General features: G+C 39.3%; 1 protein-coding gene across 1 annotated transcript; it reads left to right on the top strand.

The window, feature by feature from the left end:
- The first annotated feature begins 905 nt into the window (after positions 1-905).
- On the top strand, positions 906-21,193 carry scn1laa (sodium channel, voltage-gated, type I-like, alpha). Its single transcript, XM_028393266.1, has 26 exons — positions 906-1,024; positions 3,775-4,091; positions 4,179-4,297; positions 4,442-4,531; positions 4,636-4,764; positions 5,261-5,352; positions 5,470-5,667; positions 5,772-5,835; positions 5,935-6,076; positions 7,152-7,358; positions 7,574-7,834; positions 9,564-9,696; positions 9,796-10,034; positions 10,116-10,289; positions 10,606-10,962; positions 11,067-11,543; positions 13,166-13,298; positions 13,388-13,542; positions 13,662-13,835; positions 13,934-14,056; positions 16,619-16,906; positions 16,978-17,034; positions 17,283-17,420; positions 17,492-17,596; positions 17,705-17,975; positions 18,056-21,193. Exons 2-26 carry the CDS (start codon positions 3,828-3,830, stop codon positions 19,252-19,254), a joined length of 5,589 nt encoding a protein of 1,862 aa, XP_028249067.1. The 5' UTR covers positions 906-1,024; positions 3,775-3,827; the 3' UTR covers positions 19,255-21,193.
- The last annotated feature ends 4,147 nt before the right edge of the window (positions 21,194-25,340 follow it).

The raw sequence follows: 25,340 nt of genomic DNA, 5'->3' as shown, positions 1-25,340 counted from the left end.
TTTGGAATTAAAAGATTTATTATAGGATTATTCTGCAGGTTAAAGCTGACTGTTAAAAGGCCCTTTTGTTCACAGAGCGAGCCAATAAAAGAATTGTAAATAAGAAGGGGTGGATATGGTCAGGCTATACAGAATGCTGTTGTTCATATTGAAATAATGACCATTTTAGACTTAAAATATTAAACAATAATGTGTCTTTTTTGTTTTTATGGATTTTTGTGGTGATTTTAACAATTCAAACCGTAAATTTCCAGGGACTGTCTACGTGTAGACCCCTGTTTAATTTTATATATATGTTTTTGCCTACTATTGTTAGCAGCAATTGGCTGTAAATTCTTCTGCCTACATATTAAAACCTTCCGCAAACATCGGTGTTTTTCCAGTTTGAAGCACAACTAAAGTTTCATACGTCTCTCTTGTATTGTTGTCTGTGTCCACCAGAGGGCGTGTGCCTTGCGGCGCACAGGTCAAAGTTGGCTGGATGAGCAGTGCTAGTCAACCCCTTAACTTTGCAAAACATTAACAAATATATATATATGTGGTTTGTACACAGCTGGTTTATTACACTTGCACAGATCATGAGCTCCTCCATACTCTGTGCCACAACTGACACTTCACACACACACGGTCAGAGAGTTTTAGAGTTCAATCCAATTCATAGATGTGGCTTGTTAGCTTTTAGTTTCTAATCACTCCAGACTGCAGCATCATCTTCCCAATAATTACGCACGATAATGTCCATCATCATCATTCCGGCATCCCTGCCCTCACTTGGTACCCAGGAACATCCGGAAGCGCAGCGGCTCAGTTCTCTGACACTGTGGCGCACAGAGGGGCGGACGCAGTCTCTCTCTCTCTTTCTCTCTCTCTCTCTCCCTCCCTCACAGGGCTTTCCTGTTGAAATCGTGGAAATGATCAGTTGTGCAGTGGAAGAATCATAAACGGACTGATAGCATTATTTTTAAAACAATATTTTATCCACACTGAAGTTTATCCACGTTGTGGTGAAGATGGAAGACTGACGGTGAGTTCAAATGGAAATAAGTTGTGTAACGAGTCCTTTTGCTCAGCAGTAATTAGCTTGAAATTGACTGAAAAGTTTATTTCTGTATGTCTTAGGTAGCGTGTGTGTTGTATAAAGTCTATCTATCTATCTATCTATCTATCTATCTATCTATCTATCTATCTATCTATCTATCTATCTATCTATCTATCTATCTTTTTTATGACAGTGTTTGAAGCTGTGTATGAGAAATAAGTGACAATCCCTTCAAAGTGAATTGAGCAGACTGGAGGGCAAATTGTGGTTTACAATATAAACTTAATGGACATGGCAGCAATTATAACCCCACACTCCATCTTAGATGACTTCCTGTTTGCCTGACTGTCAACACCATTATTAGATTGTTGTCAATTAGAGATTAGCCTGTCCTGTTTTTCCTTGACTGCATGCACCAGGTTGTTCATAAAAGACATGAAATGATCCCAGATGTTGACAGCCCCTCATCAGCAGCTGTTTTGCCAACGCCCTGAATGTGAAACGGTGAATCCTGACCGTGTAGTCTATAAGATGAAGCAGCAGGCATTAGTTGTGAGCACTTAAAGGCTGCGCTGGTCCCTTAGGAGTCCACAGATACTGTTATCACTCTTTAGTCAAGTATGTTGGTAGAATGTGTGGTTTGAGTCTTTCTTTAGTCGCCTTTTGTCACAGGTCATGATTGATCATAAGTAAGTCGTTGTTTTTAGTGATGTCACAGACATCAGATGTCAGACACCCTCAGTGTGTAGTTTCTCCTGTCCCTACCGGCCAAAGTGTGATTCCATTGTCAGCGTTCAGAGACAAAATCAGTCCTCATTCTGTGTGAATGAACTTTAATAGTTACAAAAAGAGATATGATGTGTGAATGTGAAGCCTGTGGCCTGTTGCACACTGTTTGTTCTAACACTGTGTCTCCACCATTGTGTGTATTGTAATGATTTACTGTTATTTGTTGGAAGTAAGGCTCCATATCTTCCAGGTCTTTTTTGACCTTTGTGTCTTTATGTTGTTATCTCACTAATCATTTTTAACTTATGGAGACTGATGCATACAGCAGGCCACTCTGCTGAGTAGACCAAACACAATTTATTATTATAACTTGCTTCAGTTCAGGTTTTAGAATAAATTGAGGATCTAATGCATTTGTGAGAGCATCATTAGATCACATGAAAAAAACATCCAGTCATGCTCAAAGCTGTGACTGAACAACAAGTCCCAAGACAAGCTACCTGCAGCAAGGGGCATGGTTAAGTGTGATGGTGGTCTGCTGTAACAACTGGACAAGCACAAGTGTGACTTAATGGTATAAGGGCCTGCGTTTTCTGATCTGTTTCCAAGGGCGGCTTAACGGATGGTTCTGTGTATACAACCATTTGGTTTCACTGCCCACTGGTTTGTAGCCTTATAGGCCCAAGTCAGTCATCACCTGAAGCTCTCCACAGTTTGGTGTATGGAGCATATCTTATTTATTAGTGACATTGTGATCCAGTGACAGTTGGTGGGAACAAACGTGTCTGTGTCAGGTCAGTCCTCAGAAGGTCATGAAGCAGAGAGGTTGCAGATAAAGTGAAGTGGACTTGTTTGAAGCTTCAAAGTAGCAGCTCCTATCTTAAGTTGTGTGTAATGAGTTGAGTGCAGATTGACAGAATGATGCATACCTTTATAGAGGTTACTCACAATACGTTTGTCTGTTTATTGATAGCTACTAGTCTTCTTGGTGAGTCTCAGTTGTTTAATGGGGGATTTCAATCATAGCTAAAGGGCATTCCCATGTGTTATGGTATTGTTATACATAATGGACTATGTTTAAACAGTACCATATATCATGTAAAGTGGTGCCTCAAAACAAAGGGCAACTTTTACTATAAACTGTAATGATATTATGTAATTATTACATTTAACTGAACAATACATATTCATGAAAGCGATTGTTTATTATGTTTTGTAAATTTCAATGTCATTTTTATTGAAAATATCTTTCTACCTGTTGTGTTTCATCATTTCCATCTGCATTGTTTTCATAAATGTCAGAAACATCCTACTGTAGATTTGGGAACCATGTGTGGTGAGCTGGTGTTCTCCTTGTTGATACAATTACATCACACATGTACTGTACAACTCGGTGTGGAGGACAGTTGATTGACCAGTGTGTTTGTGATTGATTTCTGGCGTGCGATTGATCTCAGCTCAACGTGTGGAAGTATTCTATTACTCTGTCGCGTTCAGATCAGGCGGAAGCTCTGTGTGGCAGGGAATCCAGAGAGGTGCAGCGCTGTCTGTAGTGCATTCATATTTAATAGTGAATAGGTCTTCCTAACACATCATACCAGTCAGGCCTATTAGGAGGATGGATCTTTTCCTCCCGCCGCTCTGTCTCTGAAGGCACTGAAGGAAGAGCAGGCTCTTTTTCCATTTTGAGGGATGGTGGAAGGGGGGCCAGGCTCTCACCTGGAATTGATCATTGTCATGTCTTAATTTTATCTACAGACGAGCAGATAATTAGATCTAATTTTACCACAGCTGGAAGGAATTTATGTGTATGACAGCCACTTCTAGGTTCATTATATCTAGGGAGGATGGACTCTGAGTCAAACCCACCTTCTGACCATTTACAGTAGAAATCTGTTGTCAGAAGTGCATCATAACACAAGCGTTGTTCAGGTATATTATCAAAATAATACATATATAACGTCAGAACAACCTCTATATCGTCTCCTCTGTTCTGACCTCCACAGGCCTTTCCCATGTTGTAGGCTAGCTGTTCACAGTGAAGGTGCAGGATGAAAAGATGGCACAGCTGCTTGCACCACCAGGTCCAGACAGTTTCCGCCCCTTTACTCTTGAGTCCCTCACAGCCATCGAGAAACGCATTTCTGAGGAGAATGCCAAAAAGCCCAAGGGAGAAAAGAGAAAACGCAAAGATGAGAACAAACTCAAACCAAACAGGGATGTGGAAGCAGGCAAAAAAATCCCTATGCTGTATGGGGACATTCCAGACGGCATGTTGTGGAGGCCGCTGGAGGACCTGGATCCCTACTACTATAATAAGACAGTAAGTTTAGTTGAGATGAAAGCTGCACCTCCTACAAGTTGGTAACTAAATGTGATCATAATTCAAACTCTCTTTTTTTTCTTACAGACTTTCATAGTATTGAACAAACAAAAGACAATTTTTCGTTTCAATGCCAGTCCTGCCTTGTACCTCCTCAGCCCCTTCAACCCTCTCAGAAGAATATCAATGATGATCCTGGCACACTCATATCCTTTCATTAAGACGTCAAAGAGAATACTGTGATATTTTGTGTGTGCGACTGTAACAACTTTGTTCACCATTGTTAGGAAAGTGAATAAAATGTAAATTTAAAATAATAGGTAAGTGGTTTCCTTGACAACTGTCTCCAAATTGTTCAGCGTGGTGATCATGTGCACCATCCTCGCCAACTGTGCATTTATGACCTTAAGTGGGCCACCTGATTGGACAAAGAATGTGGAGTACGTTTTCCCCAAACTGCACGCTCAATCATATCATTCATCAAAAACATATCACACAGTGTAAATACTGTCTAGACTAAACACATTTTTTTTTCTTTCAACAGGTACACATTTACTGCAATCTACACCTTTGAGTCCCTAGTTAAAATTTTGGCCCGAGGTTTCTGTATAGGAGGGTTCACTTTTCTCAGAGATCCCTGGAACTGGCTGGATTTCAGCGTCATTGTCATGGCGTAAGTGTATATTTTCAGTAACTCTTAAACAATGGTTGCATCTTTTCTCCAGTGCATCCGTAATATACAGAGGTATGATTTATTGACTTTACCATTTTTAACAAAGCAGTCCAACTTCAACAGACAATGTACATTTTGGCCAGCTCGTCCTCACCACAAAAACGTAATATGAGTTCGACATTTTACCTTGCATATTTCTCTAGGTGCATCACTATGTGTTCATGGGGGCGGAGACTAGTACTGATGGTAGCCTTGTACAATGTGTTTAATGTTATGGATTTATGTGTTTGAAGCGCTTGAGATTAAAAACAAAACACTGGGAGAAAACAAAACCTTAGACTGACAAGTGTTTTGCTCATCACTGTAGCCTCGTTACCATGTTCCCCAGAGTGTTAGCATCATACTGTTGTTGCACGTGGTGCAGTTTGCTTGAATCTTTGTTGTATGTGTTGGTATTTCCGTCAACATTCTGAAATGGTTTTAATTTCACCTGCAGGTATTTGACAGAGTTTGTACCCCTCGGAAATCTTTCAGCTCTCCGCACATTCAGGGTGCTGAGAGCTTTCAAAGCAATTTCAGTTATCCCAGGTAAGCAAATACATTCTAATAATTTTTTTAGGCTGCACTAAGACATTTCAGTGGCATATTTTGAAAGACTGTAGCATCACTTTGCTATATAGTGACAAGAAATTATGTGTCCGTCAGGCCTGAAGACCATTGTTGGTGCACTGTTCCAGTCAGTGAAGAAGCTTGCTGATGTCATGATCCTGACTGTCTTCTGCTTGAGCATCTTTGCCCTTGTAGGCTTACAACTGTTTATGGGCAACTTAAAGAATAAATGTGTGTGGATACCTGGTGGAAATCGTAGTGAAATCAACTGGAATGAATATTTAACCAATGAGAGTGAGTATCTGACTTTCTACAACTGGATTGGATTACATTTTACATTTTGTCAAAATTTAGTGTCTTTTGTGATAACTGTGACAACATGTTTTTGTCTCTATCAGGTTATTACTACAACCATCCAGAGAAAAACCAGCCATTGCTCTGTGGAAACAGCACTGAAGCTGGGTAAACAACAAGACTGAATGATCATTGATCCTTTCGTTTGTATTAACAGTGCTATTTGTTGCAGGAGGGAGAGTTTACCAGATTGTCTGTTTCTTACAGAAAGTGTCCAGAGGGGTACGAGTGTCACAAAACAAATAAAAACCCAGACTTCGGATACACTAGCTTTGACTCCTTTGGTTGGGCCTTCCTGTCTCTGTTTAGACTGATGACACAGGATTACTGGGAAAACCTCTACCAGCAGGTAGGCAGTACAAAGGGAAAAGTTTATCACTCTGCTTGCGTGTTTGTCCAGCTGTTCAAGATCTGAGCAGGATTCTATATGGAAAGACAATTAGTGTGGTGACAGCCGAGGGGGCTGCGCGATGCTTCAACATTTCTAAGAGCTTTCAATCATTGTTGAATAGACCAGCTTTTCTTGCTGAGCTCTTTCTTAACCTTAAGAGCCAATGTGGCTCTTTGGTCAGTAAGAACAACATGTTCTTTGTAATATAATAGGAGAATGCTGTTTAAACAAACCCAGTGCAGGTGCATCTTGTTCAAATGGGAAAAGATGAGTCCTACTGTTGTCCAGGTAAACATGGCTTGAATGGCTATAAAAAGCCAGATAGGTGTGGAATGAATAGTCCACTGTTTGGCATCGTAATAACAATAAGAAAGGTAAACAATATATACAATAAAGCCCATAATCTTTATTGCACTGTGTTTAATACACACTCAGCATGCTCTGTTTAATACCAATGTGTGTTACATAAAATGTCACAATGCTGAAAGCCCATATGCAACTATCAACAATGAATCACATTAAAAGCTAAACATTCATAAAACAGAAACAGTAAGTGACATCCAAGGTTTGAATGACACAGGGGCAGAACCCTCAGCAGGGAAACCCAGACCTCCCTCCCTTAGCCACATCTCCCAATGTATCTGGGGAATACCAAGGCATCCCCAGGCAAGCTAAGAGATTTAACACCTCCACCATGTGGATTAAAGACTGTCCGGGCCTCATGGCTAAGAACCCGGCCACCTGTCGCTCGTTGACAAGGCCCTCTCCAGGGTGGGACCCTGGTACCCATGCCTGGGCAAGGGAAACAAAGCACTTTGGTGCCTTTTGTCCATGGGGGTTTTCTAAATCTCTCTTAGTCTAGCCTGTCACCTTGGACCAATTTGCTTGAGAGACCCTAACAGAGGCTGTTGCCTGACAGCATAGCTCCAGGATCACCATGTTAAGGTGACGATTCATGGAGGAAAAAAGTTGCGTTAGGTAATACCTGTAATACTATAACTATACCAGGCCCTTGTGTATTTTATCTTTCTAGACATTGCGGGCAGCTGGGAAGCCCTACATGGTCTTTTTTGTGCTGGTGATATTCCTGGGTTCCTTCTACCTGATCAACCTGATCTTGGCTGTAGTAGCTATGGCTTATGAGGAGCAGTGCCAGGCCGCCATAAAGGAGGCAAAACAGAAGGAGGAAGAGTATCAGTCCATGCTTGAGCAGCTCAGACAGCAGCAAGAGGAGGCTCAGGTACAAGAATGATGGATATGGTATATATTGTGTAAACTTTTAATCGTCATCTTCTGTGGGCACTTTTGACACTATACACATTTTACATTTGTGTGACTTACAAAAACAATTTCCTGCTGAGCTATAAACTACCCTTAAAACAGTTCTGAAAAAGTGTCAAGATTAAAAACAAGTTAGTCTATCAGTTCACTACATCGCTCTCTTTCCTCTTCCAGGCAGCAGCAGCTGCTGCAGGGGTAGAGTGTGGTGACAAAGGTGAGGGGACTGAAAGTTCCTCTGGCGCTTCCAAGTTAAGCTCCAAAAGTGCCAAAGAGAGACGCAACAGGCGAAGAAAGCGAAAGGAGGATGAGGGGAAATGTGCTTCAGAGAAGTTTCCTAAATCAGAGTCACAGGACAGTATAAAGAAGGCTCACTGCCGCTTCTCTGTACAAGCAAACCTCCTCAACTATGACATGAAATGCTCGTCTGCACATCAGGTAAAATAAAATAAAGAACCATGTCTGTATGATGTTTAGTTAAACTCAATCATAACCTTTCTTAAACCTGACCATGTGTGTTTCAGCCTGTCTTTATGGTCAAAAATCTTTCTGTCAGAAATTCTATCCGTATGTTTATGTCATGCAGTTATGTCTGGTGCATTATTTTTTTACTGATCACCCTGATTATTTTACTGTCATCGGTATCATCATCACCATCATCATTATCATTACCATCATCAGCCGTCATCAGGATCCATTTTTAACTGTGCACTTTTATTCTTACAATAGCTATCTGCTATCTGCATCATTGTCACCATCGACAAACTTTTGACCTTCTTCATCATGACCATCACCTCCTTCATCACCGCTGTGATTTTTAATCATTTCGATCACCGTCATCATGCAGTTTTCTTTTAGTTGTGAAGATCAGTGTCATCATCATCCTTTCCTCTTTACGATCATCATGTATCCATTGGAGAATGTCTTTCTCTCTTAGTCTTTTCTGAGTTTTCGTGGACCACTGTTCTCACCCAGACGGCACAGCAGGACCACCCTGTTCAGTTTCCAAAGTCAGGCACAGGACGCAGGCTCAGAAAACGAGTTCGCTGATGATGAGAACAGCATATTTGAGGACAACCTGAGTCGGAGGGACTCGTTGTTTCTTCCTGAGAGGTGTGATCGACGCAGCCGCAGTATGAGCCAGTGCAGCTTCTTTTCGCATCTCCTATTTCAACCCAATGGGATCAGGCATAGCTCTGTTGACTGCAATGGGATTGTGTCTGGTGTGGGTGGGAGTTCACTCCCTTCATCACCTGTGGGGCTTCTTCTGCCTAAAGTGACAGTAGATATGGCCTCGACTGGAGACAATGTAAGAAAGGGTTTTGTAGCTCACATGGCCCTATTTAATTCAATAGCTCTTGGCTGTGTTTTTCCTCATTTAGTGACTCTTTCCTAGCTCTACACAGTTTGTAAACAGACAAAAAAAGTCTGAAAAAAGTGCTTGTGTAATTTATAAGGCAAATAAACATTGAAGATATACCACTGTAAGTAACAGCTACAGCATAAAGAACACCAATGATGAGCCTGTATGGCGATCTGCTCAATAGGCTTCCTAATCTCAGCTCACTGCAGGCCTTCAGCCCTCTGAATCACCTGACGTTGGTGGTCAGTCAGAGGACGTCATAAACTTTGCATGAAATAGAAACATGGCAAGATGTTCATGCAACCTGAGCCTAGCTGTTTGACTCTGTGTTGTTATGGTATGTTTCATATAGTGACTACCTGATCAAAATGATGACAGGCCATAAAACCTATAAACCATATAACCATATAAAAATAGCTACAGGGTTTGTGCTAGATATTCTTCCAGTTATGTTGGACTAGACACTGAAATTACTCACTATCTTAAGTGGTGTTACGTCACCTTACATCCTTAGACTACATTGTAAGTGTGTTGATATTTTTAGCTTACTTTTTAATGTGTAATACATTTTTTAAACTAAAAATCTACAAATTGTAATTTAAACATGAAGAACCAGTATCCAGAAATACTGATCATTTAAATAAGCATTTCCTTTGCTCAGCTTTTCCTTTCATTCATGCATTAATTATGCATTACTGCCCTGTGTTATTAAGACGATTCTATTGTTTTTTTTAAATCTGTTATAATAGGTAACTTATTGTTTATAACATGTTTGGATTGCTGACATAGGTCTTCTGTCTTCAGGCTGACACTACAGACACAGAGTACAAACAAGCCAGTGGAGGAACACACCAGGAGTACATGGATTTCCTCGATGGCCCAGAGGCCAGACAGAGAGCTCATAGTATAGCTAGTGTCATCACCAGCACAATGGAGGGTATGTATTCCACAGTATGGCACGGACATCAAACTTTCACTGTTTCTGAAAAGACAAAACATTTAATTATTCATTTATGTATTATTGTATCACCATCAGAGCTCGAAGAGTCGAGGCAGAAGTGTCCTCCTTGCTGGTACAATTTTGCCCACACTTTCCTTATCTGGGAATGTTGTCCACTGTGGCTGGAAATCAAGCATGTGTTTAAAGTAATTGTGATGGACCCATTTATGGACCTAACCATCACCATCTGCATCGTACTCAACACACTTTTCATGGCCATGGAGCATTATCCAATGACCGATGGTTTCATCGGCATGCTGAGTGCAGGCAATAAGGTATATTAATGATAGAGTACTAAAACTGTTTCAGCAAAAATATGTATTATTTTTATTAACTGTATGTATTTCTATGTGTAGGTTTTCACTGCCATATTCACAGCTGAAATGGTCCTCAAGCTCATCGCTATGGACCCATATTATTACTTTCAAGAGAGATGGAATATCTTTGATGGAATCATTGTCACGTTAAGCTTGATTGAGCTTTCTTTGGAGAATGTGGTCGGCATGTCAGTTCTGAGATCATTCAGATTGGTAAGTCCAAATATACATATATGTATACACAGTCGTGATAAATAAGAAAGAGAGCCCTATGGAATTACCTGCATCAGATTTTTCAGATAAATCAATAAATTCCTCATTTTATTCAGGTACTTTAAAGGTACTAGGTGAAGCTCAGCAGAAGTTAAATAACTCATTGGTTTTGTGGTATTAGCAGACTGTAGTTCATACTTGAATTAAGATAATTCAAAAGGGCTGCATAATTTTTATTGCCACCGTCAATAGGTACAGTTTAAATGTAGGAATATGTAAAATTAATACATTTTGTTTTTTTTTTTTCTTGTTACAGCTAAGAGTATTCAAGTTGGCTAAATCCTGGCCCACTCTTAACACACTGATCAAAATAATTGGTAATTCAGTGGGAGCTTTGGGCAACCTAACCCTGGTGCTGGCCATTATCGTCTTCATCTATGCTGTGGTGGGCATGCAGCTGTTTGGGAAATACTACAAGGACTGTGTGTGTAAAATCTCTACTGACTGCACTCTGCCACGTTGGCACATGAATGACTTCTTTCATTCATTCCTCATTGTGTTCCGAGTGCTTTGTGGAGAGTGGATAGAGACCATGTGGGACTGTATGGAAGTGGCTGGGACTACAATGTGCATCATTCTTTACATGATGGTCATGGTTATTGGAAACCTTGTGGTACATAGCATCTCTTGTTATCAATACATTAAGCTTTTTAAAATTGAATAAGCAGAATAATAACAGCTTTGAATCTTCTATTAAGCCATCTCATTATCTGATAGGTGCTGAACCTTTTCCTGGCCCTGCTGCTGAGTTCGTTCAGTGCTGACAACCTGGCGATAGAGGACGACAGCGAGATGAACAACTTGCAGATTGCCATCGGACGGATTCGCAGAGGCTTTGCTTTTGTAAAGTCATTGCTTCATAGCCGTTGCAGCCTTGTTTGTCACAAGGATGTTGAGAAACCAAAGGATGAGGAAAAATCTCTGAGTGAGCTCCATAAACCTTTAGGGCCAAATGGTGTCCCCAACCATACCATCAAAGACTTTCCAAGGAATAGCAATGGAGACGTAACTGGAGTGGACAAAGATGGAGACAAATACATAGTGTGCAGCAAGAGTGATGATTCAATAATGTCCTTCATCAACAATCCCAGTCTGACTGTCACTGTTCCTATTGCTGTGGGAGAGTCTGACTTTGAAAACCTGAACACGGAAGACTTCAGCAGTGCCTCCTCTGATGTAGCAGTATGCCCTGTGGTAAGGATGTAGATTCAGGAGGCTTATTTTAAAACAATTGAATATTTCTGTGCAGATTACAGAATGTGTGTCTTTAATGTTCTGGTATGTTAAATGATTTACTTAAGACTATTTTTCTTATTATAAAACAATGTGAACAGTATCATAGAGATAATTTTTGGGTTCCTAATCCCACAGCATATACTGGGTGACACAAATCTGCAATGATAGACAGAGAAGGGGAATCTAACTTGCATAACAAAAGGTTGCAGTGTTGTTCCTAGAAATTTATGTTTACATGTCATCTATGTTGTAAATTGGCTTGTTAGCTAGGCTAATTACTTAGCAATGCTAACATGATTATTTGAAGTTACTTAACTATTACCTTACTACAGCTGCTATTCAGGACCCCAAAAAGATTTTTGTGCTGCACCTGTAACACTTATTGGAGACAGTAGGACACACGGAAGAGGAAGCACTTAGCCCCACAGTGTCATGATGTTTTCCCTAAAGGTCCCATATATCACGACATGACCACTTTAACAAGGAGAGGCCATATAGACAGGAAAATAACAATGTGCAGATTACATTATGTGCCATTTAAGTCTGAGTGCTGGGGAGCTGAATCTTCTTCTTAAGGGGACTGTGCTCTGTAATGTAGAAAAGTTTAAAAAGAGACAATGACTGTAGTATAATTATTGTCTTATTTGAGATTGCTACAGACATTTATTTGCTTAACTTCAAGGAGACTTGAAAACCATTCGTACTAATCATAGAGAATTAACTCCAACAGTTTGTACAAATGAGATGCTGTTGTATGCTCAAGACTTTAGTATTAGTATTAGTATACTTAGTATTAGTATATATATATATATATATATATATATATATATATATATATATATATATATATATATATATATATTGAAAGATATGTTTGGAGTGCTTTACGCAATTAACAGGCTGAGGTGAGGAAATGTCTCAATTTTGTTACAATACAATAAAACTGTTCACAGACATAAAAGAGAAATGTGATTCATGTAGAGAAATTTTTAGAATGTTATATATAATTTTATATATAAGAAACTTCCAAAAGTCCCCACAATTAAAATAAATATAAATAATAATGATAAATTCCAAAGTTAACTGTTGATTAAAAATAATGTGAAAATAATATTAGGTATGAAGCTGTTCTCACTTTCGAAGTCCAGAGCATCCCCACATTGACTGCAGTCAGTATTTCACAGTAACATGCTTACATCATTCCCTGCACTGCATTAGCCAGTCCCATGGCAGCCAAGAGCTCCTGCATTCTCCAGGAAGACATTCAAGCTGTTCTCATATCAGCTATTAGGAGACACACCCTGCGGACAGCCCATACAACAACAGGCTGAAGGAGAGACTGTGTACTGTCTGGAGTCACATCACCAGTATTGTTTTTAGAGATGTTTTATCATGTCAAAAAACTGCAAAGATTCAAATTCAAAAGTAATTTGTGTCAATACATGAATACAGACACTAGATTCACTATATGCGCAGCTCTGAAGTCTGCAAGTCAGTGGAATGGAGAACATTGCTGAAGCTGAGTTATATTGGTGTAGCTAACATTAGTTTTTAATTTTCAATCATGGTTTTATCCACAGATCATTGAAGATGATGGACTGTCCAGCTCCTCTGAGGGCAGCACAGTGGACGGTCTACCACCCGGCGAGGGAGGGGAATCATTAGACTTCGAATTTGAAGAAACTATGGATCCTGATGCCTGCTTTCCTGCTGGTGAATTCTGCTTCTCTAAAACATACAACCTTAGTTTGTACTCTTAACCTGCTTATTACATATTATACATCCTATTTGTCTCTTCTCAGTCTGTGTGCAAAAGTTCACATGCTGTCAAGTAAACGTGAATGTGGGCTGGTGGAAGGTGTGGTGGACATTAAGAAAAACCTGCTTCCGGATTGTGGAGCATAACTGGTTTGAGAGCTTCATCATCTTCATGATCCTGCTCAGCAGTGGAGCACTGGTAAATCTGTGCAGAAAGAAATAGAGAGAGTTGTTTTTGATTTTGCCTTCAGATTTGTTTCCATGCATGGTTGACAGTATTATTATTTTTTCTATTTTCATCTTTGTCTCCTTATGCAGGCATTTGAGGACGTCAACATTGAGAAGCGGAAGACAGTAAAAATAGTGTTGGAGTTTGCAGACAAGATTTTCACATACATCTTTATTCTAGAGATGTTACTGAAGTGGGTGGCGTATGGATTTGCCAAGTATTTCACCAATGCATGGTGCTGGTTGGACTTCCTCATTGTAGATGTAGGTTGAAACACCATACTGTTAGTTAGATGTGGTTTTACTGTAGTGTGTATCAATGCTCCCATTAAAATGTTGCTTCCTCTTCCTCTGTGTTCCAGGTCTCACTGGTCAGTCTGGTAGCCAATGCTTTAGAGGTCACTGAACTTGGCGCCATCAAGTCTCTGAGAACCCTTCGAGCTCTGAGGCCCCTGAGAGCCCTCTCACGTTTTGAGGGTATGAGGGTAAGAGTCACCAGATTTCTCTCCTCTGGCTCTAAGTCACAGTGCACCAATAAAGCCCCTTTCAGACATGTGATACGTCATAATTGCTGACTTCATCGATCTGTTAATGTGACGGCATTCTGTCAGACTTCAACAGTACGGTAATATTCTTCACAGCTTCATTAAGACATAAGATATGGAGAAGGCCACTGTATGAATGTGATATTTGCCTGATGAATTAAGTTGTTCTGATCCTCCTGCATCTCCTTCCACATTACCAACTGCATGAACCCTTCCTGCCTCACATAATACCTTACCTTTCTGTGAACCCTGTCATCTTGTCGCAGGCAGATAATGTTTCAATAAAGCCTCTGTCCATGTCAGCCCAAAAGCCTGCACAGTCATTAGAAGTCAACTTCTTTCTTGGTTGTTTCTTGTCTTAAAGTCTTGTGCCTCTACTGTCACTTGATGTGACTGCATGCTGCTCAAACTTGTGCCAGGCTTGTGAATCGTGCCTTGTTATTAGGTTCTGTCTGGTAAGATTGCCATTGTGACATCCACAGAAAAGTGGCCATCACTTATTCAGACGTGAAGCTGACACATTCAGATGCCGTCAGATTAATGGAAGGGAGCGCATGTCTGAAAGGGGTTTAACTCACAGTGACTGTACAGAGCAGACAGAGCTCTGCTAAAGAACAACATAAAAAAGCCGGATTGCATGTACAGTAGAAAACACGTTCCTGTCTATACCTAAACCTTTTTCTCCAGCTTTGTTTTCCTGGTCAGCTTAAATACCTAAATGACAAAGTACCCATCATTTTTTCAATTAATATTAATAATGCTAATAATATGTATTCTAATTAATTTGAACAGTTGTGGCACAAATTATTTTGATTAAAGTTCCACATTTTGGCAATTTTCTTGCAGAGAGAAAAGATGGATACTTCTTCTATCTGTCCAAACAGAATAAGTTGATTTATCACAGATGCTGGCTTTTGAATGGATACACCTTCTCTAACATCACCCATAGGTTTCCTGAACACCAGTTCTCAGTGTAGTGGCTTGACAGTACAACAGTCTATGTAGCACTAGGTTGACCTGTCATGGTCATATCTTTATTGATGCATCAGGGTGCATCACAAAGCCTGAGGTTGATGTTTAGTAAAGCCTGATGTTTAGCTTATCATCAAGATTTGTGACAGGGGTATACTGCTAGATAACTGAAAGTAAAAGCTAATAAGACGCCATGGGTTTATAGGTAGTTATGTCTTTAATATCACACATTTATATTACTCCATGTTGAGTAAACATAAGTGTTTACTCAACAAATGTCACGTACCTATTTGAGTAAGGTGGAAGGAGAATTATTAATAATGGCAGTGGCAGCTATGGCTGTTAGCACTACATTTTCAGGTTCTGTATAGGTGCAGCCATCAGTCCTGTACATTTAAACATAGTATATATTTTTTAAGTATTTACATGTGTGCAAACATTCACGTACACTTAACTGGATTTCTGGATTTTGATGGTTAATGTCACTGTTACCTCATGTTTGTCAAATTCTTGTGAACATCACAACAACACAACAACATCTTGTAAACTCTGGAAAGCCTTTAGAGAATACCTCAAAATTCAACACTATTATCCACTTGAATTTCTTTCTCATAACCATGTTTTTTAATCAGTTAACTCATAATAATCAAATAATTTTAAATTATATTCAATTAGCTTTATTTAAGCTTCAAACTCCTCACTAGCCTATATATGTAGTATATCATGAGTTTGGACAGATGTGTATAAATTGACTGATAAACAACCACAAGACCTTAAGTCTTGGATAGAGCCAGACTAACTCAACTTATTTCCAGTCTTGAAGGGTGGAGTTATACAAGTCTCCCACTCTAACTCTCAGCAAGAAAGCAAACAAGCATACAAATGTCAAACTATTCTTTTAAATAGCACCATGTCATACCATGATAGTGGCTGCTAACTTATGTAACTGAAGGGCCAGGGTTGTCCGCTGCTGAAATCAATATAGCATGTATTGATTAGCTGTTTTCATATTGTGGTGGTCCAGATTTACAGCACTGTTATGATGATCATCTTTCCTCACGTGGTAGCCAGTGAATTCCCTCATTTGCATGCACACATCGCTACTTTGGAATCCATCATTATATCACTGTTTTGGATATTGTTTGCTGCGTTATTTAACATTTCTTTAACTTTTATTTATGTTTCTGTTTACAGTAAGCAAATTTTGCGGCATCCTTCTTCTTCCTACAAGGTGTTCTGTTTCAATGTTTATCTAAAATTTCAGCCACTTTTAGAAAACGTAGTATACGTTAAATTGATCCATCTCCTGCCTCCTCTCCTCAGTCTTTTCCCACCTTTACCATGCAGTTCATTGTGTTTAAGCTCTGGTTCTGGATGGTCATAGCTGTAATGAGCTCATGCTGATGTGTCTGTTGGTAGCGAATTGTTCACTCGTGTGTTTTCCTGTTCTTACCATTACAGTGTTGTGCATCACTTCTGAACTCTGTGGCCTCTGCTTGCTGTATAAACATACTTTGCTTCTGTGTGCAGGTGGTTGTTAATGCCCTACTTGGAGCTATTCCTTCCATCTTCAATGTCCTGCTGGTATGCCTCATCTTCTGGCTCATCTTCAGCATCATGGGAGTCAACTTATTTGCAGGGAAGTACGGCAAGTGCATCAACAAAACCACGTCTAAGGAATTTCTTCCAGAGGAGGTGAAAAACATGTCAATGTGTTTGGATTTGGCAAAGAGAACAGGAAACGATACAGTCCGCTGGATGAACGTCAGAGTCAACTTTGACAATGTCGGCATGGGGTACCTTGCACTTTTGCAAGTGGTAAGTTATATCATTAGTAAGAGCATTTTTAAATATTATGATGTGGTATTATGTGTATTTATTTCCTACAGGCCACATTCAAGGGCTGGATGGATATTATGTATGCTGCTGTGGATTCTCAAAGCAAGGTAATGAATTTTGTATTTTTAGCTCGTCATATCAGTTTTTTACAGTCTCTGTCAAAGCCATAAGGAACATTACATTCAATGGGAGATAAATGTCTGTATTTGAAGTATAGCAGAGTTTTATCACTAATTTTGCAATAATGAACATTGCCAGCTATAAGCCCAATTATTGCCAAATCAATCAGGGCAGAAATATTGAGGATTCAAATCTTAAGCATTTAAATATGTGTCCTTTTTCTCTCACCATACAGCAAGAGGAACAACCTGAATATGAGGTCAACCTGAAGATGTATGCGTATTTTGTTATTTTCATCATCTTTGGGGCCTTCTTTACACTCAACCTCTTCATTGGTGTCATTATAGACAATTTCAATCAGCAAAAGAAAAAGATAAGTATCTGATCTGCTGTCTGACTTCTGACTATTGCTTCAATTTAACATGTCTCCATCCCCCCCTTTACTTAGGAGGCCAAGACATCTTCATGACTGAAGAACAGAAGAAATACTACAATGCTATGAAAAAGCTTGGATCAAAGAAACCACAAAAGCCTATTCCTAGACCATCTGTATGTAACTTCAACTATGACTGCATCTAGTTCCAAAGATAGGACTGATTTCTCTTTCCTGCCACATAAAATGATTTTTTTGGTTTTCTCCTTGTGTGTCTGTTTCAGAACAAGATTCAGGGATACATCTTTGACCTCATTACGAAACAGGCATTTGATATTCTAGTTATGGTTCTAATATTTCTAAACATGATAACCATGATGGTGGAAACTGATGAAGAGTCAGAAGTAAAGAAGAACGTTCTCTGGTGGATTAACCTAGTCTTCGTTGTCCTGTTCTCTGGAGAGTGTTTGTTGAAAATGATCGCGCTTCGCCACTACTATTTCACAAATGGATGGAATATATTTGATTTCATTGTTGTCATCCTGTCAATCATTGGTATAACTTCTCTCTGTTTATTGTTCTGCTTTGTCAGCATACCTGTGTATTAATAAATTGGTTTTCTTTTCTCTCCTTAGGTATGAGTCTCTCAGAAGTGATACAGCAGTATTTTGTCTCACCAACCTTGCTCAGAGTCGTCCGATTGGCTCGGATTGGTCGTGTCCTCCGCCTTATTAAAAGTGCCAAAGGAATCCGCACACTCTTGTTTGCCTTGATGATGTCACTTCCTGCCTTGTTCAACATCGGTCTATTGCTCTTCTTGGTGATGTTTATTTATGCCATCTTTGGAATGTCAAGCTTTGCCTATGTCAAGAGGGAAAAAGGTATTGATGACCTTTTCAATTTTGAGACATTCGGCAACAGCATGATCTGTTTGTTCCAGATCACCACCTCAGCTGGGTGGGATGGCCTGCTGTATCCCATTCTCAGCAAACACGAGGATGATTGTGACAAAGACATGGAGCATCCTGGTAGTACTGTTAAAGGAAACTGTGGAAATCCTTCTGTCGGAATTGCCTTCTTTGTGAGCTACATTATCATCTGTTTTCTTATTGTGGTGAATATGTACATTGCAGTCATCCTGGAGAACTTCAGCGTGGCAACAGAGGAGAGTGCCGACCCACTAAGTGAGGATGATTTTGAAATGTTTTATGAGGTCTGGGAAAGATTTGATCCTCAGGCAACTCAGTTTGTGCAGTACAATAAGCTTTCAGAATTTGCAGATGCTCTGGAGCCACCGTTACGCATCGCCAAGCCTAACAAGATCAAACTGATGTCTATGGATCTACCAATGGTGAGCGGTGAGCGAATTCACTGCCTAGACATACTGTTTGCATTCACAAAACGTGTTCTGGGAGAGGGTGGGGAGATGGACATTCTAAGGGGGCAGATGGAGGAGCGCTTCATGGCCTCAAATCCCTCCAAAGTGTCCTATGAACCAATCACAACCACCCTCCGCCGCAAACAGGAGAATATTTCAGCCATTGTCATCCAGAGAGCATACAGACATTATGCTAGCAAACAACAAGAAAAAGCCAGTAGTCTCTCTGACACATCCGATGTTGACAATCAAGTGAATGAAAAGCTCATTGATGGAGAAGACCTCGTCACAAACAAACTTAAAGACATTTCTAGCGCTGACATAAGTGAAGTGAACCCTTCAGCGGCAAATCAGCCTTCATGTAACAATGTGACAACAAATGGAAAAAACAAATATGAAAAAGACAAAAGTGAAAAGGAGGTGGAGAGCAAAGATGTTGCAGAGCAAGATATGTGAGAGAACGTTGGAGATGCAACAAGGACATTTTAACAAATGACAAAATGTTTACAACTTTTCAAAGTGACAAAGACACCTGTTGGACCCCTTAAGTGTGGATATCTATGTCTGAGGTTGGTGCCTAAAATGGAAAAGCGGCTCTTTCGAGTGAAAGTGGGAAGTTTTCAGATGTGTTCAGGAGCAAGACTGATTCAAAGTGTTCTGAAAGACACATTAGTTAATGCTTTAACTTCTATTGCAGCTAGTTCTGCTATCCAGTGTCTTGAATTATTGTTATATCACCATTGTATTACTTAGCTGAAAAATGTTATTACTTTAAGAATTCATAGTTTGGTTAATTGACTTTTTATACATTTTTTTACTCTTTTAAAGGGGCTGTTCCTTCAGGTATAGTCTTTACAATGAGCAGCACTGCAGTAGGGCTTGTCTTGCCAACCATTTAGAATGTTTGATCCAAGAAACAATGTGAGAGTTGTGGTTAATGTGGACCTGCATGAATGTTTCTTCATGATTATGCATGCTAGAGTGGACTGTTTTCACCACACTCTCTCCCAATCTTTCATGTTTCATGACATGGCTGTTGTTTTTATACATTGCGAGCGCTTCAGCCTACAGACTGCACAAAGTCAGTTTGATTATCAGTGTCAGACCAGTGACCAAAATATAAAAATACTTTGCACAATGTTTAATCATCAACATCGTTCGCTTGCTGTACATGTCGGCCACACTCCTTCTTCTGTATGCACCATTCTGTACATTTAAATGTATTTAAAGATAGATTACAGAATATATGCAGTTTTTACTATTGCACAGCAAGAAATAGATGACAAACATTAATAAACCTGCGATGCTGCACAGAGTGAAGGATCTAGTTCATCTGCCAAAAGGTGGTATTCCTTAATTGTTTCCACTTAGCTCAGCATATGTTATGGCATAAAAATAACTGGTCAAAAGGACAAACGACTCATGTTGTATATCGATTGGTCTTAATTTAGTGGTTTGCTTGTTAGCTAGACTCGCCTGTATAGCAAGCTAACAGGCTGATTAGCAGTCAGCAAGCCATTTAGCTAAGTAGTTGGCTTAGTTCAATGAACCTACAAGTGCTGAGTTCCAGATGATAATGCAGACATAAACTAATTGGTAATAATTATAAGTAGTTAAATATAAATTGTCATATTATGTATTTTAAATACATACTACTCTTATATGTCAGAAAATGGTGCTCAATGGCTTTTAAAGCTGAAAAACATTAAGAAAAGAAAAAAATGTTCTTTGCACTCTTTAACTGACCTTGTGATGATTTACCTGAAGTAAAAAAAAAATAGCATGAGGAGATTCCCCGACAGAGTCCATTTTAAAGACAGCACCACCACTTTATGTGTTTGATTACAGGCTTCCTCCATGTGCCTATTTCTGTAACTTTTCCTTATTTTAATTGTGAATTCATGTAAATTAGCTACCTGTAAGAGAAAACCATATACATTCTCTCTGGTCCGTTGTGTTAAGGCAGACAAGGGATATGAAACTTCCAGTAGGACCTAGTGGAAAAAAAATGTGTCATTGTTTTACTAAGACAATGCCCTGTGTTTGAGGTTACAGGTGTTGTAGGCCCTCACCATCAATATTTTCTGTTTTATGTGCTCTGGAATTTTTATTTTTATTATTATTTTCTACAGTTTATGTCTCATTCTTTATCATGATAAATATCTAGGATGGATGGCTGAGACTATTCTGAATGATCTCAAGGATATGGCATCACACATCTAATGTGCAGTTTTCCTACTTCTGTTTACATTTTATATTGTTGCTACTACTGTCTGATCACACACTTCCTACGACAGCCACCCTAAACTGTGTCACCTCTCCTGCTCTTTGCTCCACGGATGACTTGTTCCATTGATGTAATTTTATTTTGCATGTAATTAAAACGTTCCGTACTCCGACTATACTTTATGCATAATGACAGAATGTTTTGATTACATAGACATCTCCCATTATTTATATGCATAATGCTTGTAGTGTATAAATAAACTGCATGGAAGACAGTGCTACAGTATAACCCATTTCACTGAAAAGCTAAAAGAATAAAGATTACATCTATGTGAAGCATGCCTATTTGTTTTGTTATCTTAAAAGATGTGGATATAACGTTAATCTCTTGATATCGGAGTTAAATTATTCTATCACTTTCCTTACTCTTTTGTCAGTCCTTGCTGTTTTTAGCTGTCAATGTTTCAACCACTGTGTGTACATATCGAAATTAATGTGTTTAAAAAAACTTTTTTCTGTCATTTTGTTGTATGCAGCCACATATATGCATTCATCAATGCCAAGTTTGAAATAATATCTTGTTTGAGCATGCGTTCTCCACCTCTTAGCACTAGTAAAAATTATTTTTTGATAATGTAAGAAGAGCAGTGAGGATCAGAGAGGACAGGTCCTATATGTCTCTGAGGGCAACAGAGACCACAGAGGCTGTTAACATGGAAGTCAGAGAGGCATAATGTATTACAAATATCTTTTCCGCTAAGCTGGCCAACCATTTGGAGTTCCATGCAGGGATGATGATGAATGATACCCTGAATGGTTTCCTGTCCTTTATTCCTTACATGCTTCTTATGTAGCTCATTAACAGAGATCTTTTTTGTGGATAGGAGTTGGAGTAGTGCAGTGGCTGTAGCCTGCCTCTCACCCAGCCACAGCTACAACAGAATAGGCTCCAGGATGGAAAAGTCAGCATTTCTCTAATTTTACAGTTTTGGAAGTGCAGAGTGAGAAATGTTTTAGTTATGCATCATCTATCTTCTTAAACATTTTATATTGTTGATGTTTACTAAAGCCACTAAATGTTTACAAGCCCTACTTCAACAATGACGTTCATTGTTGAATGAGGTTGCGGACCTCAAAGATGACACACTCAGGGGCACTAAGCATCAACTTTCACAATAATAAGCTTTAGGACTGTTTCAGCTTATCAAGTGAAAAATGTAATGTAACACCCACACTGTAAATGGTTCAATTTATCCATCCATTTATCTTGAATCTCTTTGAAATATTGAAAACACATGAAATTTCAGTACAGATTTCATCAAATCATTCCGAGTGACATTAGTGGAAGTTGTGTCTCAGTCAGAACGGGAGTCTTACAACTGAACTTTTTCCTGTATGTTTCCACAAACATCCGTGCAAGAAGGTTGAATCTGGTTTCTGAGTGTGCTTTGTGGCATCTGCCGGAAACTATTAGCATCTTAAGTGGGTGGAAGACTTTATTAATTATTAATAACAATCCAAATATTCATTTAAGTTCTACATTGCATTTTCCTGCTGAGCCCTGAGGGCAGTAAACAAGAGGCTGATGGCAAAGTGCTGATTATTCCTGCCATTCTGTCTAACAACCATGATGTGATTATCACTTATGAACCACACCCACTTGCTGTACAGCTTATGGCTCACGTGTTGTTTTCCTGACAGTCGGTCTGAATAAATGTTTGCCAGAATGTTCTCAGAGCTCAGGACATTATGCCACAAACAAACTGCCATTCATTTAGGAGGTAGACATCAAATTATTAGAAAGCCTTTGGTCATAATGTTGAACAATGTATGAGAAACAAATATGTTGTGAAATGCACCCTATGACTGAAACCAGCACACAGCTTCACTGACGGCAACAAGTGGAATTACAGATTGCCTTTTTTTAATGACCAGTAAATCAAGAGTGATTCTGCAGATTCTCCTTGCTGGTTGCCCAGCAACATGACATCAAACTCCTTTGTTAGACTGCATTAGGGTGGAAGGTCGGAAGTTGGTCTGCCGTCTCCTCCCCTGGAGTCTGGGCAGTAATATGTGGACATGTTTTATGTGAAAGGATGTCTGTTTGGTTTGCAGTTACGCCACTGGCATGCATGGAGAGGCATAGTAATAAAAAAAGAAAAAAAAACATTTCAAAAAGAAATCTGAGAATGCAGCCTATAACGGCTCTGTAATCTTATTTGCTATAGATGGATGGGAAGAAAATCCCATTACATTCGATAGTGGTGAGATCCCCGAGTTCCCTCCCCTACCTTACCAATGCACTAATAGACAGACACACACTGACAGAGAGATTCACACCATCTAAACCCCTGAATCACATACACACTCCCGTTCTGACACACACACACTGTTTCATGTCAACCACCCAAAACAAAGACTGAATATCCTGGAAAAACTTCAGTTTTCTTTCTATGTTTCATCAGCTAGCATAGCATAGCATCAGATAACAGAGATTCCTGTCCATCAATATAATAACTGTTGATTTATTACAAGGTTCTGTGCACTACAAGGCAATCTAATTTCAAACAACTTTTTTTGTTGCAACACATATGGAAAAAGAAATAAAAAAGAGTTCATTAGCAAGTGAGCTGCTTGTATTATTGGGCATGGCGCTCTGATCAATAATGGTCTGTACAAACCACATTGGATATAGCCATTAGAATGCTATAGCAGCATATCCCAGGGGGTCCATATTCCACTGTCTTCCTCTAATAGGTTTTCAGATGCATTCTTTCAAAGTGCAACAACACATGCAGTATTTATCGCCCTTTGCAACACCTCAGTTGTCTACCATAACTATTCTAAATAAGTATTACTGAAAATATAATTTATTGTATAAGAGTAGTGAAATAAAAATAGGAAATAATAATAATAAATCTGGCAAAAACAGTCTAACCATTTAGGGGCCAAAGTGTGAGCAAAATTTTGTTGTACAACACACAGACATTTCCCATCGCTGCACATACGCAGAGCTCGATACCAACCTGATTTACTCTCCCATTGATGTGTGCTGTAGAGAGTAATGATTATGTGCCAGAGTTAGTGCTAAATAGTATCTGACGAGGCATGGAAAGGTCTCTCTTGGAACAGTTGCACCCATGGACTCAACACTAGTAGACATCATACTTAACAGTCAATGCATGGTGTTGCATAACATTGGGCCACCAATTACTACTGGCTGGATGGCAATGTGTTTCCACTGCATGTGGTTAACTATGTTAAGATGTGTTAATGAGTGCAGACAATTACAATAATGATATATGTTAGTTTGTATTACACAGTAACAAAAAATAATAGTGACAGTGTGGACTTATTGTTTCTTAACTGTGTAGCATAAGGAAGGCAAGCCACACACAAAAACAAACAACCACAATAACCCAACCTACGTGTGGGCCATGTGAGAGCACTCACACATCATTTTCATACATTCAAAGCAGGTTAAGCTTTCTTTAACCTTTGGCATGATTTTCTTTTAATTCTTTTTTAATTCTGTTGCTTAAAATAATTGTTTTTTTTGGGGGGGGGGTGAAAAAAAATCAATAATCAAAAAGATTGACTAATGATATGTACAATTTAATGTGGTGTGCAGACACGGTCCTTTCTACTTTATTTATGCTAAAATTATTTAAATTGATATGAATATTTTAATATATGTACTTAATTCTTGATCTTTTATCATTAGTAGCAGTAATTCTGACAACAGCGAAATAGCGTCACAAAAATAGGCCATCACATGAAAAGGATGACTGTGCCCCCTAGTGACCCAAACTGGAAACTAGCTCAACTGACTTACACAGGTATTCGATATTCCCTAAGTGTTGTCTCTCAGGCTTCTTACCAGACTGACAGACGCAGGATACGTTGCAAATCACCACTTCCCAAAAACTGGGGATACTATGCATTCAAAGATGCAGGAAACTTTAAGACTATGTTAGCATTTCTGATGTATTATTTCATGTAGAAAGTATGAAAAGACCTTCACCGGAAGTGATGTGAATACCTGACAGACAACAAGTAGGGATTTAATCTTCCCCACATGCTGGCCGTTTCTTAGTTACCAGAGAGCGCTTAATGCCAAGATGGCGAAAGCACAACAAAAACTACATTAACATCTCTTATAGCAAGCATAAGTGTTTATGCGATTAGTGCCTCGTCATGATGACGCATTTTTGTGTGCGACGTACTCTCACCACGCGCGTACATGTGAGCCTACAATAACAATAATGGCGGAAGGCAGTGGTATTCAGTTAAATGTTGCGGAGCAGCACATTCCT

Source organism: Parambassis ranga, chromosome 21 (genome assembly GCF_900634625.1).
Source record: "Parambassis ranga chromosome 21, fParRan2.1, whole genome shotgun sequence".
Taxonomy (NCBI): Eukaryota; Metazoa; Chordata; class Actinopteri; family Ambassidae; genus Parambassis; species Parambassis ranga.
The sequence above is the reverse complement of the archived record's forward strand: the minus strand, read 5'-3'. Positions and strand labels throughout refer to the sequence as shown.